Source organism: Artibeus jamaicensis, unplaced genomic scaffold (genome assembly GCF_021234435.1).
Source record: "Artibeus jamaicensis isolate MK-2021 breed Jamaican fruit bat unplaced genomic scaffold, CSHL_Jam_final contig_484, whole genome shotgun sequence".
In the NCBI taxonomy this organism is placed as follows: Eukaryota; Metazoa; Chordata; class Mammalia; order Chiroptera; family Phyllostomidae; genus Artibeus; species Artibeus jamaicensis.
In genome coordinates, this window is record NW_026521859.1 from 3409873 (window position 1) to 3429270 (window position 19398).

The window sequence follows — 19398 nt, forward strand, 5'->3', positions numbered from 1 at the left end:
TAAGATTTTTGAATTAAAGTTGGAAAAAAAGAATGTAATTACAAGCCTAAGACAAGATGACTGCAGCCCAGAAAGCATCGCTTCCAAGTTTTAAGCTTATTTAGCACGTAAAAGCCAACATTACGTAAGTTCACCATGTAGCTGACATTCAAATAAAATGCTTTTCAATAAGATGATTTTAACCCCAAAGGATGCATTTTTAAAGTCCCCAGGGTATCTTTAGAAAACAAAAGATATAGTACCAGCCAGAAGCTATTCTGGCAAGTTCCACAGATCATATGGTCTTGGGGAGAGACAAGCACTTATTGTTACCAGAGAATTCAAGACCAGCTTCATTTCCAGCACCCGGCACTCCCTTGGACAAAGGACTGCAGTATCCATTGAAGGGTGCGATTATTCCCCAGCTCGCTATTTCAGCCTCACCAGCCATTCATCCCCCTCAGAGAATTCAGCTACTTCAGACTACTTGTTATTCCAAAATAACAACAGCACACGATGTTTTTCCCTTTTCTTCCTTTTCACATTACATCCAAAATGATGAAGAAAGTAAAGACTAATAAGCCAGAAGTGAGTTCGGCTACGTATGATTTTTAGATAAGCATTGCTGGATAAAAGTACACAATTAAATGGAAGGGGGGGACTCTAAATCTAACCTGATTTAGAAAAAAACAACCTTAAAATTACTTGCCCAATCTAATGCTTGTTTGACTGCTAAGGTTCCCCTTGTCTTTCTCCCTCCACCCGCAGTAATCAGCTGAGACTTCTGAAATAGAGAATATCCTCTGCCAGTCCTTGCTGGTAAATCAGAGAATCAAAAAAATTTTTTTTGGTAAAAGCATATTCTGTTGATTAAAACAAGAGAAACCACACTTGTGTACACACAGCCTGATCCGAACCACCCAGACAGCAGTCTGGCTTCCTCTGTCAATCTCCCTGGGGACAGCTGCTGGGATGGGCCTAGAAGGCTTCTGCCAGCACAGTTTATCAGAAAGTAATGACTCTGATGACTAGAGAATGGCCCAAGCCGTTCCTACAGCCCGGTGCACTATCTACAATGTGGTCACGAATACTCAAAACATCTTCTGTCCAGGAAGTCCTGTGGCTTCAAAGGCATTATCTTGATACCCTCCAAATTTCTTTCAAAGTAAAGAGAATTGTTAGTCATCTGAGAGTGGGTTAAACTTCACTGAATCTAAACTCAGCTTTAATACAACTGTCATACGAGATTGGGAACTCCTTAGGGCAGGCTCTGGGCTTCCATTTCCTTTACATTCCTCTTATAAGCACTAACTCCTCCATTTCTCCCACAAAAAGCATGAATTCAATTAGTCTTACTGAAGAACCAACCGATCTTCAGACTTACTGTGGGTTGAAAAGAGAGAGTCGTGACCTCCAAATCCACCAGGAACCATCAACATTTAACACATTGTCCCTTGTCATCTGCTTTGTAGAAGGGTTTAGCGTTCTTGGGTGATAATATTTCCCCTCCTTTTGATCTGATTCCTGGTGAAAGAGGAGAGAGCTGGTCCCTAGCTCTTAGTGACCTCGTGTGACCACATGAAAGGCTTTGGGGGTTGGGTGGTCAAGGGTTTTACAGACCACTTACTTAGGAAACAGCAAATAGGTTTCAGCCCTCATGTTAACCTGGTTGGTGAGGGCTTCCTGGGCTCCTGTATTGAGAGGTATTCCAGGCCAGGCCGAGCTCAGACCAAGAGGTGCTGTGACGCACCTACTAAGTCCACCACAGGCCCTTGAGGGACACCAGGCTCAGGAGGGGCCTGCGGCACAGAGCCCAGGATCTGCCACCCCCTGAGCAGACTACTACGGTGAGCTAAGCAGCTTGCAATCCAGTTTTTCCCGCTTGACTTTTAAAAAAAAGCAGAAGTCACATCAATCATAAAAAACTATTTTGAAATATTTACAATAAATGTTTTTTAAAAATATACAATCTCTGTAAAAGGACAGCAGCTGAGGTCCTCGCTGGCATGTCCCAGTGAGAGTCAAAAGTGGAAGAGCTTCGAAGCTCTTCCTGACAAGTACCTGAGCAAGTCCCCACCTTTGAGTGTTCCCATGGGCAACAGGGCTAACAAGGAGCTAACAAGGGCAATTCTCCAGCAGGTATGTGGCTTCTGTAATGGGACTGCCTGCAGAGGGGGAAGAAAAAGAGACAGGTTTCAAAATCGCGCAAATGTCAGCGATCCCAAAGACAAGCAGGTAAGTCAGTGTGATGCTCCTATGAATAGGAAAAATGAGGCCTCAATTTCTTGAACTAGCAAAGCTCTCTGGATCAGTCAATAGTATTCGCTTGCTTTCTGCTTTGTCCTTAACACTGATGGACCAAGTGGGTACATACAAGGCCAAAGACATGGTTCCTCTCATAGCCAGCTTGTATAACCTCTCTCCTTCTCCCCTGAGGTAGACTTGGACCCCAGAGGCCAGGTCCAATCTCTTGGAGAGACAGAGCTGGCCTCCTGACATCTACTCTGTGTTGTCAGCCAACCGGCTCCCAGGTGAGGAGAACATCTTTGGCAGCCACAGTAGTACACAGCAGGCAAGAGACCTCGGAGAAGGCAAGGGAGAAGAGCCAGACACGTGATCCCGGAGACAAATAAACACAATTAGCTGTGCTAGAAACAAACCGAAAAGACTCAGTGGGAGAACTTCGATTCCTTCTGCCAAGAGAGAATACCGACGGAAAATGCATCTAAAAGAAGCCTTTCACTTCCCTTGGCAGCCATGACCCAATGACTGTCATTTTTTTTGTCAAGCCCTTTCCACTGTGGGTTTCTCCGACATCTCAAACACTCTCACAATCGTGCCACCTGACCAGTTTTGCTGCCCCAATAGGATCTGCCAATATTTCAGGCTGTCCCTTTCATTCCTGGAGATGACAAGTCCAAGCCTTCCCCAGCCATCCTGTCCCTGTCTACCTAAACAGACTCAGTTTCTGCAGGGGTCAGTTGAATTCACAGAAGTCAACAGTCGTGTTCCTAGTACTGTGCACTTCTAACTTCAGGATCTATTCTGTCCTGTAGGATTGGCTACAGCAGAAGGTTGGTCACAACTGTCAAGCACGGGGTTTAGCAGGTGGGCTCTGGAAATAGCAAGCTTAAGTTCATATCCCGACTCTGCCACCTATAAGTCGGGTGACCTTGGACAAGTCACCCAACTCACACTTGGGCAAGTATTTTAACATCCTTGTGTCTCATTATTGTCATCTACAAAATAAGGATATCATGGTACCTGACTAATAGGATGTTTGTGAAGTTTAAAACAGTCTTTATATTTTAGAAATACATGCCGAAGTACTCACAAATCATGATATAGTGTCTGTAGTGTACTTCAAAGCCACCTGGAGGTAAAGTATATATATAAAGAGAAGTTGGCCCTGAATTGATAATTGTTGAAGTTGGGGGATGGAAACGTGGGGGTTATAATGCCATTCTGTCTACCTCTGTCTGCGGGACATTATGACAGCAAATTTAAGAAAGAGAGACAATAATACAGGTAGAACTGCCAGCACGTGCTCCACACATGCAATCTGTTATAAATCAGAGAGGTTCCCGAAGGCACTGCGTCTAGGTCAGAGAATCACCTGGGCAGCAGCCTGTCTCTCTGGAGGCCACGGTGATTCTGGGGTCGGCAGCATTCGGGGGGTGGGCAGGGGGTTGCACTGAGAACTTGCCAGGCCATCCATTATTGCCCAATATATTCACAATCAAACCTGCTTTAAATTATTAGTAGTAGTTCTCCATGCTTTGAGAGTTTTCTAAATGAACCACACCCATTAAATATTCACTATTCCATCTTTTAATCAGATACACACATCAGAGTTTAGATGAGATGGTGGGTGGCTTGAAATTGAGCTTTTATCGCCCCAGCTGAAAGCAAAGCACTTCCCAGTTTTAATGGACTGTGCAACTATTTGACCTGCATGTACGCAGTTTTGTAGGCATATGAAATAATGAAAAATAGCTCAGTGCACCTCTTCCCCCTCCTCCCTCTCCACCCGACCTCAGTCCCTGCACAGTGTATGCCTCCAACAGGTTGAGGGAGTCACCTATGTAAATCCACAGTCAGCCCCTGACACTCTCAGCTTATGGAATTGCTTAGATAATGAGACCAAGGGACAGGAAACGCCACCCTGGCCCCACTCTAGGCTAGATAAGCACTCTAGGAGAACCCTTAATTAAATCTGAACTCATCTGCCCCAGGCCCGCTCAGAGACATGGGATGGGGTCTCCGGTCACAGCTCAGACACTTACTAACTGCAGTGGCTTTGGGCTGGCCGCTTCATCTTAGTTTTCTCCTGGGTAAAGCGGACTATCTCTTTCCTAAAGTTGTTTCAGGGATTAGAGAGACTGTAAACAGGGTGCATTGCTCAATGCTGGCACATAGCAATTGCTCAATACGCACTGGCAACTTTTTGTCTCTGTGTGCCTTCAGGTATACATGGTTGTACCATAATTACCTCCTTTGGAATTTGGTTAATATATTTAGATACAGTGGCTCTCCAGGTCACCAGACATATCACACACACACATAATTATAAGCAGTTTAATGTTTCCTTTTCTTATGCAATAATACTTTAATGCAGATGTACTCAATCTTCTTCACAGAGCTGATGTATAGGTAACTATGCTATTGTCATCAGTGTCTAGTCTCCTCTGTGGTTCCCTCTTCTCATTCCATAAATGTCTTGTGACATTTTAATTTAAAAAAAACTATAAATGGTAAAAAGTCATGAGAAAAATATGACCAAATTCGATTTTAGCAAGGCCACTTACTGAATGTCCACTGTATATTCGAGAGCTGTCCAGAAAGTATCCAGCCATGTCATATAAAAATAGAGACATTTATTGAAGAAGGTACAAGATACAAGAGACTTTGTACATAGGACAATGACACCTCAGTCCCCTTCAAAGTAGGTACCTTGGGACCTGACACAGTTCTCCCAGCATCTCTTCCACTGTTCAAAACACTCTGCAAAATCATTTGTTGGAATCGCTTTCAGCAGCCCCATTATATTTTCCCAAATCTCATCCATGGTCTGAAATCTCTTCCCTTTCAAAGGTGATTTTAGTTTTGGGAAAAGCCAGAAGTCGCAGGGTGCCAAATCTGGGCTGTAGGAGGGCTGAGTCACCTTGGTGATAATGATGTTTTGCCAAAAAATTCTTTTTGAGGCGTGGTGCATGAGTGGGTGCATGGTCATGATGAAGCTGCCAATCACTAGTTGCCCAGAGCTTCAGCCTTTTAAATCATCTGAATAGTTTCCACAGAGGAATGTTCAAGGTTAATGCAAAATTTGATGCACATCCCTTACTCTACTCACTCGGTCATTTTTAATGTGATGCCCACACAGTACACACACTCACTGGATGGTGTCTACCACCCTCACTGACTACTACAGTGAAGCCGTCATTGTTCACGCACGTGTATTCCAGTCCACTCTCCTTGGCTGCCAGGGTACATTGATGTCATGAAACCATTTTCATTATGTTAACAGTGGCTGGACTTTTTCTGGACAGACTACATCCAGAGGATCAATGGATGAGATGGATATAAATAATAAAGCCAGAAATCCACCAACAAAGATTTTAAAGAAGTTTAGGGCTCATCTAAAATCTTTATCTTATCTTAACCTTATCTAAAACTGGCACTTTCTCTGCCCTTATCCTGACTTACTCTCGATCATAGCATTTTTTACTGCCTAAAATTATACATTCCCTGATTTATTTGTTTATTGTGTGTCTCCTCCCAAAAGAATATATATTTCATAAAAGGAGGGATCTTGGTCATTTCCGTATCTCCAACACCTAGATCTGTGACAAGCACATAGCAGGCCCTTGAAAAATATTTTTAATGAATGATTTCATTTCTTTTTCTCCAAACAGTCAACTGCAAAAAGAAATCTAGATCTGAAATCCTGCCGTATGTATGTATTCCTTACGCAGCTGAGCACTATGACCCAGTGCAGAAGACAGAGTCTAAACACATAAACATGGAATCTGTGAAGTGGTGCATTATGATGCAGAGAAAAAGGAAGCAGAATGAAGCAATTTCCTTGGGGCCTCACACACACACGTGCCATTCTGACTGTTGCCCCTATGCCATTGCTTAAGTTGTCTCTCCGTGAGAAGTGCTCACCTCTTCATCTAAATGCTACCCCTCTTTCAAGATCTCACACAGACTGACTCTTCTGACTCACACTCCGACTCTGGGAGCTCACGCTGACTCTGCTCTTCTCATACACCTACCCACCACCTGTGCTCCAAGGTCCAGCACTTAACAGTCTAAATTTTTCTTTCTTTTTTTTATGTGAGAAAAATGTCATGGCTCCTTAGGCACAGAAACTATGCTTTGCGTCGCTCTTGTGTCCCTCAAAGTGTCTAGCACAATGTTGGGCACTTACTGACTGGTCAAAAACATCACTAGAGATGAACGGACAGATTTCCCGTTTGGAGCCACCTCTGCTGCTCCGGCATGACTCCATGTACACCCCCAAGGACACCTGTTCCTTTTCTCTAGCTTTTCCTCTCCGGCGCTCCTCTGTCGGAGTACCTTTCTAGCTGTGACCATCTAAAATGATTAACAACCCAGATGAGACAGAAAGTTATCAGGGACTCTGTGAATTGACAGCAGCAAGTAAAATGTGGCATTACTTCCAGGGACATAAGTCACAAGCCGTAAGTCGCCATTCAGGATGGTTTAAAGAGAGACAGAGAGAAAAGGCCATGCAATCCAGGAAATACCTACATACAGCACGTTGTGAACTAACCCGAACCTCTGCACCACACTGAGATTTGATGCATCATTTCCAACTTCCTGAAATGCTGTCCAGTTTCAGTGTCATAAAAAATTACTTTTTTTTTCCAGAGCCTTACCCGAACCCGTTGTCTGGGTGACCATTTGAGTACTGCAGCCATTCCAACCTCAGCATTAGCCAGTCATGAAACTGACTAATTCCACTTTCTAAAGTGCTCAGAATTCCTGGCAACCGGAAAGCATGGTAATGCCTTTATCTTGTTTAAGTGCAGGAATGGAAAAGCTAAGATGGGACTCCTGGAATGAATTCTGTGAACAGAGTTAAATATACCGTGGAGAATATACATTTTCTAATTCAAGAGCCATTACATTCCAAGGCTGACTTTACATCATCTTCCCTTTTCTGCTATATTTTATACAACTTTACCAATTCTCTTTAGAATGAGCCTAAAATGAAAAGGTGACGATAGTTTTAGCAGCAAAGAGTTTCATTTCTCACTTAAGTATAATCTACAGGCAATATTCAACAGAGTAAGTGCTTTTTACTACCCTCTTCAGCTGGTTTGGCTCCATGTAGCCATTGCCCAGTTTCCTGACTATACACTTATGTTGAACGAGGTCATCCTCTTAGGCTCCAAAGGCAGGTGCTAAGGATAGGGCAAATACATAGCTACAAGCTACTGGTGAAAAGCAGAAAATTCTCTATTTTTTTCTTTTTTGCTCTTCTTAATCTTGGACTATATCACCCTAGAAGGATAAATGTCACTACCCTGAATGCTAGCTGTGTCTCAAGACCAACAAAACCTCCTAAATCAATAACCCTATCTCTGATCTCCTTCAAATTTTTACAGCCCTGAAACTGGGGATTAGCTGAAAACTCCAGGAACCAGGGGATTCCTGAAACTCCAGGAACCAGCTCAGCCTGGAAAAGGGGGAGAGCCAGCCTTGGGTCTTCTCTGGTTGTACTCATCGCAAAATCTTAGTTTCCTATTACCTCTATCATACATTAACATTCATCATAATTATTATTAATTCACTCACTTGACACATAGCACTGATACAGTATTGAATTCCTCTCACATAAGAAAATAGACAGCTGGGAAGTTTGCACCCTCTCAGACAGGCAAAGAAGAAAAGTCTTCCTGAAGCCCCAGGCTGAACTTAGCCTCACCATCCAACCCAGCTGGCTTATTACAGCAGAGAACAGTTCCCCACCTTTGGGGAGTTGTGGCTTCCAAATATCATGTGTGACCATGTGAAGTCTAATTGTTCAGGGTCCTTCTATTGACATGTGGCCTGAGCTTTGCTTTGGACCTGTGTACAAGTATTTAGAAGCTGTGATAAATACATTCCCCACCTATCTTTCAGGTGGACAGTCACCTCTAAAACTTATCTCCAAACTATTACCTCTGTAAGTGCTGGGACTTCATTTTTACCCATCATTCCATCCCCAGTACAGAGCATAGACCCTGGTCCTTAATATTGGATGGACGGATGGATGGATGGATGGATGGATGGATGGATGGATGGATGGATGAATAAATGAATGAACAAATGAACAAAAAAGATATCCTTTGGTTCCAGACCACTGAGAAGCCCATCAAGATCTCACTCCACAAGGGTTAGTGTTCAGGTTCTTCCTCAGCCAGAACTATCCAAATCACACCATGAACTCCAGTAGTTTGTGCCATTAAGTATCACAAACAGCCTAAGGCAAGTTTCCTTAATCACTGAGTGGTGGGGGGGGTGAGGATTTCCAGCCACACACGAGGAAAGGTGAATGGAAGCTTCAGGTACTAGAGTGTTATGAACTGAATGTTCGCACATCCCCCGCTTCCCAATGTTTATATTGAAGCCCTAATCCCCAGTGTGATCTCCATGGTCCCTTATTTGAATCTGGGGCCTTTGGGAAGTAGTTATGTTTCAATAAGGTCATTAGAGTGGGATCCCAGGATGGGTTTAGTGCAGAAAATGGGACAGAGAGCTCTCCTGCTCTCTAGGGCGTTCGACGCAGCACTCGCCGTGTGCCTCTTTGACTCTCTCTCTCTCTGCTACATGAGGACACAGCAAGAAGGCAGCCACCTGCAAACCAGGAAGAGGCCCTCACAGGACCTAAACCAACCTGTACCTTGACCTTCCACTTCCCTACCTCCAGAAGTGTGAGAAATAAATGCCTGTTGTTCACGGCACCCAGTGCATGGTATTTTGTTACGGCAGCCTGAACTGACTAAGACATAGGACCATTTCCCTAATATTTAAACTGTCCCTAGGGACAGGAGTCTAGGATCTAGAGAAATGCCAACAAACTAGTACTGGGGCAACAGAAAGCACAAATAAAGAGTGCCACCCTGCTGTCAGAACTCTGCTCGTCTCGCAAGCCACAACTTCTCTGCACCTCAGTTTCCTCATCTGTGAAAGGGGACTAATAACATTAATCTCCTTGAGTTGTTCCAAGAATTACATCTATTTCCTGACACAAGTAAGTGGTCCATCAGTAACTATTTTTACAATGCTGAAGCCAGGCTCCTGCAGTGCCTTTGTTACACAGGGTCTGCCAAGTCAGAAGAGAGAGAAAGGCGTGGTCAACGGAGCCCTGTGGCAGTAATCAGAAGCCCTGGGTTTGAGTCTCTGTTTTTACCATTTTCCCATTGTGACTTTGACAAATTTCTCACCCTCTCCAACCCCAAGCTTCTGTCATCTGTGAAAAAAATCAGTATGATGATATCTGCTCTCTATGCCTTACAGGACAAAAGTCAATGTGACGAAAGTCATATTGCAGATGCTCGCACAAAAGTATTGCAAGAGATAAATTCGTCAACATGAATTAAATGCCACTAAGGCTCTAAAACAATGTTTTTCAAACTTTCTTTGACCGTAACCCATTAAGAGAAACATTTTTTACATTCAAACAGGCATACTCATCAGTGAAAAACAAAAGCTTAATGAAATAATACTGTGACTTTGATATTTTAATTTGGTTTCCTTCCTTCCTTCCTTCCTTCCTTCCTTCCTTCCTTCCTTCCTTCCTTCCTTCCTTCCTTCCTTCCTTCCTTCCTTCCTTTCTTGTGTTTTTAATGCAGTTCATGCATTTCACAAGGCATAGTCATGACCCTTGACTCAATGGGTATCAGAATCACCTGAGGAGAATTTTAAAAATCTGGTGCCCAGGCCCTACCCAGAGATTCTGAATCAGTGGTATGGGGTGGGGCCTGGGCATCAGCATTCTCAGACAGCCAGAACTGAGCACCACAGAACTAATGATTTCTATCGAGCTAAAACACCAGCGGGTAAATTATTTATATCCCCGTCTGCACCCGGAGGTCTCCCCACCCCCCGCCCTGCTGAAGCTCCACTGGGAACTGTGAGTGCACTACGGACTCATGGGGCTTCAATGTGCTCCAGGAAAACAGGGAAAGGAATGAAGATCAAAGTCGGGCTTTATGGGAGGCCTCCCTTCTCTTCCCAGATGGCTGGGCAACTCCATGAAGGGCAAAATCTGGAACGGGTTTGGAGGATTGTGCTAAAAGTGAAAGAACCCCTACCAGAACTTTTTGCTTGAGTAGGAGGAGCTAAGGAAAAGTAAAGGGAAACCACCAGACCTTGCCTGCTCTGACCCTGTGTAGACAGGGGCTTCAGAAGGGCTTGGACATAAGTTCGGTCAAAGGGGGCTTCACGGCCTGGCTGCCTCCTTCCAGCTGGAGCTCAGATGAAAGAGAAAGCTTCTCCGTTTGTGCTCTACTAAGAGACCTGGGGGACTGTCCTGGTCACCTGGATGGTGTGATCTGAAGCCTACACTTGGCTGTCTGGCAGAACCAGGGCAGAACCTGGGCCACAATGCAGAAGGCACCAGAATGTTGAAGTCGTCAGCCTATGTCCCTGCCCTTTCCTCGGACACTCAGATGGGGTCAAGAAACCTGTGTTAGTTCTGTACACAATTGGTTAAAAAGACAAAAAACTGTGTCTGTTTGAGGCATATAGTCCTGGGTTTTCTAAGAGTTACCATTTACTGGATGCCTTCTGTTTGCTAAGTATCTCATTTAATCCCACAGTATCTGTTCAGACACTTCATAGATTCTCCAGTTTAAGGTACACTCACCCAGGGTTGCGCATGTAATAACTGAGGATGCTAGGATGCTAACGCAGGTTCATCCCCCACCCCAGATCCCCTGCTCTTGTTCAGAGTTTCTAACACGGTTTACATCTGGGGCTGGATAATTCTGTGTTGTGAGGGGTTGTCCAGGGCATTAGAAGATGCTTAGCAGCATCTCTAGACTCTACCTATCAGACGCCAGTAAGATCCTTCCCCCCTCCACCTGTGACAACCCGAAATGTCTCCAGACGTTGCCAAATGTCCTCTGGTGGTGTGTGGCAACGCAGCTTCTCCTGCGCACTGAGAACCATGTAAGTCTAACCCACCACGCTGCACTGTTTCCTGGCACTTTGTAAGCGCCACCACATCACCCTGTCCTACAGGGAGCTATGTTGCAATTCCCCAAGTACTTTTATGGCCATTATCTCCTTTCCTGGCATTTGAGTGCGTGGCAGGATTTAATCCTGAAAGTTAATCTACCTCAAAATTACGAACACTGTTAAGAGATCTATAATATACATTTAGCCTTCTCCAGGAAATTGAGAGAAAAGAACATGAGTGAAATCCCATTTCATCTTTGGCCCCATGAACCACGGGCAAAGAAAAATTTGCTAACGCGTAGCCCTGTGAGAGCACGTTATGTGACTTTCTGGAGGATGAGGTCTGCCTCTTGTACATCTCTGTCTCCTGCACAAGTTTGCCTAAAACGGAACTTTAGCTGATGTCGAACATTGTATGGAACACCTCCTTCATAAAGAACCCTTAACTATTTGAGGAAAATGAAATTAAAAGTATATTCCCACAGTTTGTATCTTCCTAATTCACATATAAATTTTAATAAAATTCATATACTGAAACAATTAATGGAAATATTTATGGAAGTGCTGAGCTCTTAGTGCCAGGTTCTTCTTCCCTGTCACGGAAAAAACAGGGCAGAGTAAAACTCAAGTTCAACTAAAACAAATGTTCACCAGAGTCATCCCTTTCAACACATGCCAAGAGAACTGTAGCTACTGCACTAGAGTCATATTTTATTGGGTCAAGGAAAAAAATTATGGGAGAAGCTTTTACTTTTTTCCTTTAGATTGTCACTTAACTATTATACCTAGTATACAATAAAAAAGAAACATTTGCTTTTGAAAACACCTGAATTAAAAATAAAGTAGCTAGTTACAGTTGCCTTCAAAGTCGCTCTTTAAAAAACTCCTAGGAGGCCAGGAGTGTAAAAGCAAAATGTTCTCATTCACATAACCATTTGCAAAGCCTAGCTGAGGGGAATATTGCCACATAGGAAATGATAAATCTGCACATGGCTTCCAAAGAATTTTAAAATAACTACCAATAAATAATATTAATAATAAAACCAGCTAGACTCTATGGAGCCCTACGTGCCAGGCCCTGAACTCAGTGTTCTACATGCATAAATCTGATCAAATCTTCATTCCAGTCCCATGAGGCACATACTCATTAGTATCTTCTTTTTCAGGTAAAAAAAACTGAGGCCAAAAGAGATGTAATAACTTGCCTAAGATTACAGCCAGATCCAGGTTCGAGTGAGTGATGGCTGTATAAAGCTTTTTATTATATCCTGAAAAAAAGAAGAGAATTGAGGAAGACCATGGAGATGTTAACTCAGTTTTTCCCACCGGGTGCCATGGAGTCCCAGGACCGAAATGGATTTGCAGAAACCATTCTCTTCAACTTGCTTCTATATTAATCCTTTTACATGACATCTCAAGTAGAAGACATATTAATTACACACATATGTTCAGTGATTTTTCTGGATACCTTGTATGTGTGTGTGTGTGTGAGAAAACAAATCTTTTGTTTTGTTTTCTGTAAAAATGCACAGTGATGACAAGAACCTGGTAAAGAGTGCCTGCAAGGGAAAAGAAGGGCTTATTTTCTCCAGCTCAACAGGCCATAAAGTGTAACAGTAAAGTGATAGGACCAGTATTTTAACACACATACCAGATCATAAACACCCAAAGGAAGGTGCACCTGGATTACCTTCAATCCTAAACACACACACAGCCTCTACGGGATGCCCATCTTGGAACTGCCAGTTCTTCCAGAGGACTCTCATCACTTTAATGGCCATACTTCCTACGACAACCTTCACTTCCTACCTCAGAGGCCACCGTTGGTCCCACATGGTATTTGGCTCTTTCCCAACTGAGGAAGCTTTGCCATCAGGAGGCAATTCAGTTAAATGTGTTGCAAACTCTGAAGGCAGTGCCAAAGCACGAGCTTCAAAATTATTCTCAGCAATGACAGCATCACCAGAATTAGTGCACAGCTTGCCAAGATGAGGCTTTTGAAGGGGAGAAATACTCACTTGAATGTATAAATACTGGCATATTTCTTTTAACATTTGGATAAAGAATTGGAAGAATCAGCTAGCTTTATTTGCAAGTGAATAAATGTTCTGCTGCAATAATGATCATGCAGATTTTTGTACAAGGTTCTGACCACCCCCTTAATGGAAAAAAAAAAGCTTGTCCTGTAATGATATTTGTAAAAAGTATAAACCACTCCCCTATTAACCTGCATAATTATTGAAGAGACTTCTTTTTCATGAAGAAGGAAAACAAAACGGGGCCAAATGAATGCTAGTTGCCTACATAGTCCTTGATGCTCCCAGGAAGCTCAAATCTCCGTGCTGTCAGAAGACGGATCTACATCCAGGACAGAAGGAGCGGGAGGCAACTCTCTTCTCCTGGCCCCCACAAGGTCTGGTAACCTCCCAAAAGAGAAATCCACATAACAGAATCCTGGGCCTGGGTCTTCCTGAATTAGCTGTAGTACCAAACATGATCACACACACAGGAAGCTGGAAACAAAGACGAACAACAGAAATCAAACAAACAGACGCTACACTGGTCATTTGTTTATCTTTATACACACACTTGCATAGCTATCCACTGAGGTCCTAAGCAGCCCTGCTCCCTGCCAGGTGACTTGGACACTTCAGGAGTGGGTGCAGAATGTGGACATTTTGTGAGGGCAAAGACAGTCCACCTTCCGAGTAGATACCTTCCTATTAACTTCAGTAAGGGAGATCTCAGCAACCCCAACCATCCGAAAACCCTACAATACTCCGGGTGTTTATGTGGCTGAGGAATCCAGTGCATTCGTGGGCGATGTGTTTGTGTGTGTGCTTGTGCACATTGCTGACTTTCCTCCAGATTTTATTCAGAAATAGCCTCTCGCAGAGTACAGAGTGGGGAGCAAGTAGCACATACGGATCTAAAGATTACACACCCCTTTATTATGAGTTATGCCTAAGCCACACACAGGTAGATCTTAACTGTGCATCTGAAATCTCACCCCATAACTACTCTTTTAAACGTAGATTCTTTTCAGCTGGTCTCTGACCAAAATCACTTCTAACCCAGCTCAACAATACAGGCTGCATCAAAGAGCTCATCTGGGTCTCACCCTTGTTGGTCGGTAGCTGGGTGGCCCAGGGTCCACAGCTGCCTTCGGGTCCCCGCGCCCGGTCAGCGAGGTGCCCCCCCCCCGCCCTAGTCTCCCCTGCCCAAGTTGCTACCACTCCCCGAGTTTGCTGGATGCGGTGTCTACACCTGCGTCCTTTGAGTTTCCCAGTCTTGCTCTCTTGAGTGGCTGCCCTCTTGAGGTGCCCATGACCCCATGCCACCGAGGGGATGCGTTCTCTCGGCAGAGACATTCCCCGCGCCCCTGCCCCCCCCACTCACCCATCCGTCTCCGGATTCCCCGCCGCAGGGTTCCATCCCTCCAACCCCCTGTTCTCCATAAGGTAACCCTGGGTGCAGCACCCAGGCTCTGCGCACAACTCCGCTCCCCGCGCCCACCCTCTCACAGAAGCCCCTGCCGTCTTGTCCCCGAGAAGCCGCAAGCCTCGCCCCACCCTGCCCTTTCTGGGGCCCCCCTCCCTCCGGCTCCCCCTCCCGCCCCGCCCGCCCCGGGTTTCCTTCCCCCCGCACTCCTCTCCCGGGTTCTGCTCTCCGCCCAGCGGAGGGCGCCCGGAGAATACCGACGGGGTACTCCCGGTTCCGCCCCCCCACCCCCGGGTTTCCGTACCCTCGATACCCCGGGTCGCGATCCTGACCCCTCGGCGCTCCAGGTTCGGGCTCCGAGACCACCCAACGTCGCGATCCTGACCCGCCCCCTCGCCCTCCGGGTCGGGGCTCTGGGAGCGCCCGGCGTAGGTGCACTGACACCCCGCCTCCGGTTTCGGGTTTCCGGACCTGGCGATTCAGAACGCCCCTCCGGGCTCAGGTTCTGGGGCTCCCCTAAGCCGCGATCGCGACGTCCCCACCCCGCGTGCTCGCGACTCAGGGCTCCCCAGTGATGCGGTCCTGAGCCCCAGCCGGACCCGCTCCGCGCTCCCCGCGGCGGAACTCACTGTCAGGGGCGGCCGGTGTCCGAGAGCGCAGCCCAGATGGCTCGCCCGCAAAACCGCTGGGCTCCCAGCTCCCCGCTCCCCGCAGGCTGCTGTGACCCCGGCCCGCGCTGCACTGGGGAGCGGCCGGGAAAAAGGGGCCGGCTGGGGGCGGGCACCGCCGGGCTCCGCCCCTTCCCGGCCCCCGGGCGGGATGCGCAGACCCGGGCACCCCCTCCTCCGACTGCGTCCCCGGCCGCGCGGTAGAGGAAGTTGGCTGACGCCTCTTCCTTCCACCCAGGGCTCAGACCCGCACAGCCCCCTTTCAGCTGCTAAAGGCCGGAGGAGCTGAGACTGAAAGAGATGTTTAACCGCAGTCCTGTTCTTTCCAAGAACCCACCCTGGAGGCCTCCCCCAATTCTTTCAGGAGAGGGGACAAACAGCAAACTTCATCATTAATTTGATCCTGTCCTTCTCTCTACACTGGCATCTACACATGCAGGGTCATTCTGCCCATGAAATCATGTTATAGCACACCCAGGAGGGCCCTTGCAAACACACACGCCTTCGCGCTCTCGAGACACATTCATGAAGGGCTCTCCCATGACTTAGGAACCACACAAACACACCTTTTGCACTGACACGCTGGGAACGCATTTCTATACCACTCTTCTCATTCCACAGCACTCCAGCCGGTCCTTCTATAGCAGTGACCTACACATACAAGCAGCAGGGAGAAGAGGAAATTCCACATCTAGTCTCAGACTTGCTCCTGACCCACAATCTATATTTTACCCTGAGAAAAACATGCTCGAGCTGTGGGAGCATCACTTAACAAATCAAGTTGTCTTTGGTGTTAAAAAAAAAAAAAAAGCCGTCTTTGTTATCTGGAAAATGAAAAACTGATCAGATCCTGGGAGCTGGTCAGCATTAGCGCTTCTGTGAGGGGTTCATTTAATTCATTTCATGACTTTTCTGAAATAATCTGGCCAATTTCTGGTCTGTTGATACCTGGCACTTTTTCCTTCATTATACTACCCTGCTTCAGTGATGTGTCTAACCACACCTCACATTTGTATAGTGTGGCACTTCACCTTTCAAAACATTTGAAAATTCATTATTTTATTTATCCTCAACAAAACATCACCCAGCAATGGCAGTAGGTTATTCAGTGGTCTTCAGGGCTACCGCTTTTCCCACGAAATCAGGAGCCCAGCACACATGGACACTGGTGGAAATGCCCCACTAGGCCTTTGAACATTTGCCCTCTCCAACCCAAACATGTTGATAAATTCACCCATATTCATAAAATCTTGAGCCACCAATATTTATTAACAAGCATTTATTTTCCAGCCAGAGATCATACTTGTAGAACAGAGTCGATTGAGAGGAAGTGAAAAGTCTCTTTTCTTCCTCTCTCTGCCACTCTCGCAACAGAATTACAGGTCAGCAAATAAGAGGTTCCAACCACAGGCTCAATCCAACTGAAGTGAGCTGCGGGTGAGCTGACTAAATCTGCAGGACACATGCTGATTATTCTAGCAGCTTCTTTTCTCCCGAGGGATGCTCTGTTTGGTGTGTGGAGGGGGTTCTCTTGTTTTAAAAGAAGATCGACAAGTCTTTTAATGCTTTTTCAGTGTCACAGTAAGAAAATGGCAAATGTTCCTTCTCACTGAAACTTCATCTAGGGGGCCGGTGTGAAAGTGTAATGGGCGTTAAGCATTTTTACCTGTGGGGGAGGGCGGCAGTCCAAAGCCACCTAGGTAAGTAAGAGTGGCAGTTTCGCATCCCTCGGGCTTTGTTTGATGTGGTAAAATACACATAAAACAAACTTTACCATTTTAACTTTTAAAAATATTTTTCATTGTGTTAAATATGCAGAATATAAATTTTTCCCCTTAGCCATTTTTAAACTGTACATTTCACTACTGTTAAGTACATTCCCATCCCTCGTGCCTTTTTGAACTACTTGAATCTCACACTAGATATTTTGGTAACTCTGGAAGAAAGAATCCTAAAGTGAACTTACTATTTTTGAATCATAATAAAAGTCCTTTGGCTCTTTTGTAAAGGACAGTCAGTGCAGCCTTTAGAATATGGGAGTTCACAGCCCGCTTCTCTCCATGAAACACTCCCATCTGGCAACACAATTTTGGCTTCTGGTTTTTCCAAAAGCTGGAAACAGGCAAGATCTTGGATATGGCAATATTTCCTTTGAAAGAAGAATGCTAAACTGCTAATCCAATCAACGTCCTATCAGACACATTTCCCTTTCAGATTGTCCTTGAAAGCCACAGACGCAGGACAGTATGCAACACACTTAAAAAGAAGACACATAAGATTAAGGAGCTATTTTTGTCTCAGACTCTAACAAAATAACTTGATCCATTTTAGGTTGTATACATACCACACTGGCACTGTTTTTCTATCACTTCTGCTGCGTGTTTATACAGCATCCCTTTCTCAAGAAGCTCAAAGTGCATGTGATGATATCATGTTACTAAAGTTCATATTTTTTATGTGAAGTAGGAAGAGAATAGGAACTGTTAGCCTGACTGTAACACTAACAGTTAGCCTGACTGTAAATGGCAGTGTGAGGTGGTTAAACCATTTTCCTGAAACATCTTATTAGACTGATTTATACTGGTCTATCTTAAAAGAAGATAGCACATACATGATAACACATCCAAGAAACAGTTGTTTAAAAACCTTAGTTATTATTATTATTTCCCTCCCCACTACATCTTACTGAGAGCCTGAGGGCCATTCTTCCCCATCTTGGCAGAGAAAAGGAGAGGACTTTGAATCGTGGACTTGGAAGTCAGATCATCCTGAGTCTGAGCTCCGGTAAGGTCACTTAGAGCTTTGGTGAGTTACTTGACCTTTCTGAGTTTCAGGCCCAGAAAGGGCCTGAAAATCCATGAAATAGAAATAATAACCATACCCATGTCATATGGTTATTTCTAGGATTAAATATAATAATACACATTAAGCACTCAACATTGTGCCTATCACATAATGTGAACTTGGTGAACGTAGTTGAAAAGGTACTGGCTTCATGTAAATGGCTGCTTATAAAAGCTTTTGTTCCAGTGCTTTTTCTACTTGAAGAAAAGATGTTTACTATCCCTGCAGGCTAGGCTGCGTGGGAGGAACTCGGAGAATCGTGAAGGTTTATATTTCTAACTCTTAAACCAAATCTCTATTCTTTAACATTTCATCAGAAGATAGCCACCCATACTTAGCTTATCTGTGTACAACCCTCTGCCAGCTGGCCAACTGGGAAAGCAACCATGATGCTAATTTCACCCACAGGAAGCTCTAATGAGCTGTGGTTGAATCAGATTAAAAATAAAAATAAGAATAATGGTTTTTGCACTGGCTGGTGTGGCTCAGTGGATTGAGTTCAGGCCTGCCAACCAAAGGGTGGCCAGTTTGATTCCCAGTCAGGGCACATGCCTGGGTTACCAGCCAGGTTCCCAGTAGGGGGCACATGAGAGACGACTGCACAAAGATGCTTCTCTCCCTTTCTTTTTCCCTCCTTTCTCTCTCTAAAAATAAATAAAATCTTAAAAAAAGAATAATGATATTCTTGTGTTGTGTACCTATGTTATCTCATTTAAAAGTGAAATGGTAAGAGTTCATTAAGGGCTAATTTTATTCCATCTGGAGTGGTTCATTCCTTTTTTCCCCATTTTATTTCTTAATAATAATAATGAACAATTCAGGAAGCACACAAACGAACACAGTAGACAAGAGAGACAAAATGCAGAAACTTCTCCTGGGCCTTCAGCAAACGTGTGAGGCTGCACCACCTTGCATCTGATCTCCCACCCTCTGAGGGAACTAGTTTCTGATTGAAGAGTTGCAGGTGGCAAACTGTAAGAGTGCATGATAAAATGACCACCCAGGAACCCTTTGTATCATTAACAAAATAATTGCATCCTACCAATTTAACAGCAAATAAAAGTGTAGATATTGAAATATGACACCTTTCCTTATTCTTCAACAGAAATTTGCAACTAAAAAACTTCAATACATGGTCTTTATTCCCCCTCCCCTTCAAAGTTTCTAACAATTGTGCTTCCTTTCACTTTGCTCCTGGTCCTTAGTCACTATGTCCTGGGGGAGCAGTGTGGTCAATCCCTAAGCCTAGAGAAAATCAGAAGAATTGAAC

General features: G+C 44.8%; 1 protein-coding gene across 3 annotated transcripts in view; it reads right to left on the minus strand.

Moving 5' to 3' along the window:
• Window positions 1-15434, minus strand: part of PAQR8 (progestin and adipoQ receptor family member 8) — a 39660-nt gene extending 24226 nt beyond the window's left edge. The window contains exons 1-2 of one of the 3 annotated variants that reach the window (XM_053668325.1): window positions 15246-15325; window positions 2057-2144 (exon numbers count right to left, since the gene is read on the minus strand). Coding sequence is in view for 1 of the 3 variants with exons in the window: in XM_053668324.1 (XP_053524299.1) it covers window positions 14575-14610 (36 nt within the window). In the remaining 2 variants the exon portion in view is untranslated. Of the gene's footprint in view, window positions 1-2056; window positions 2145-14574; window positions 14628-15245 lie in introns of those variants that run through there. The other 2 variants (XM_037159560.2, XM_053668324.1) reach the window with 2 other exon arrangements.
• Between the last annotated feature and the right edge of the window lie 3964 nt (window positions 15435-19398).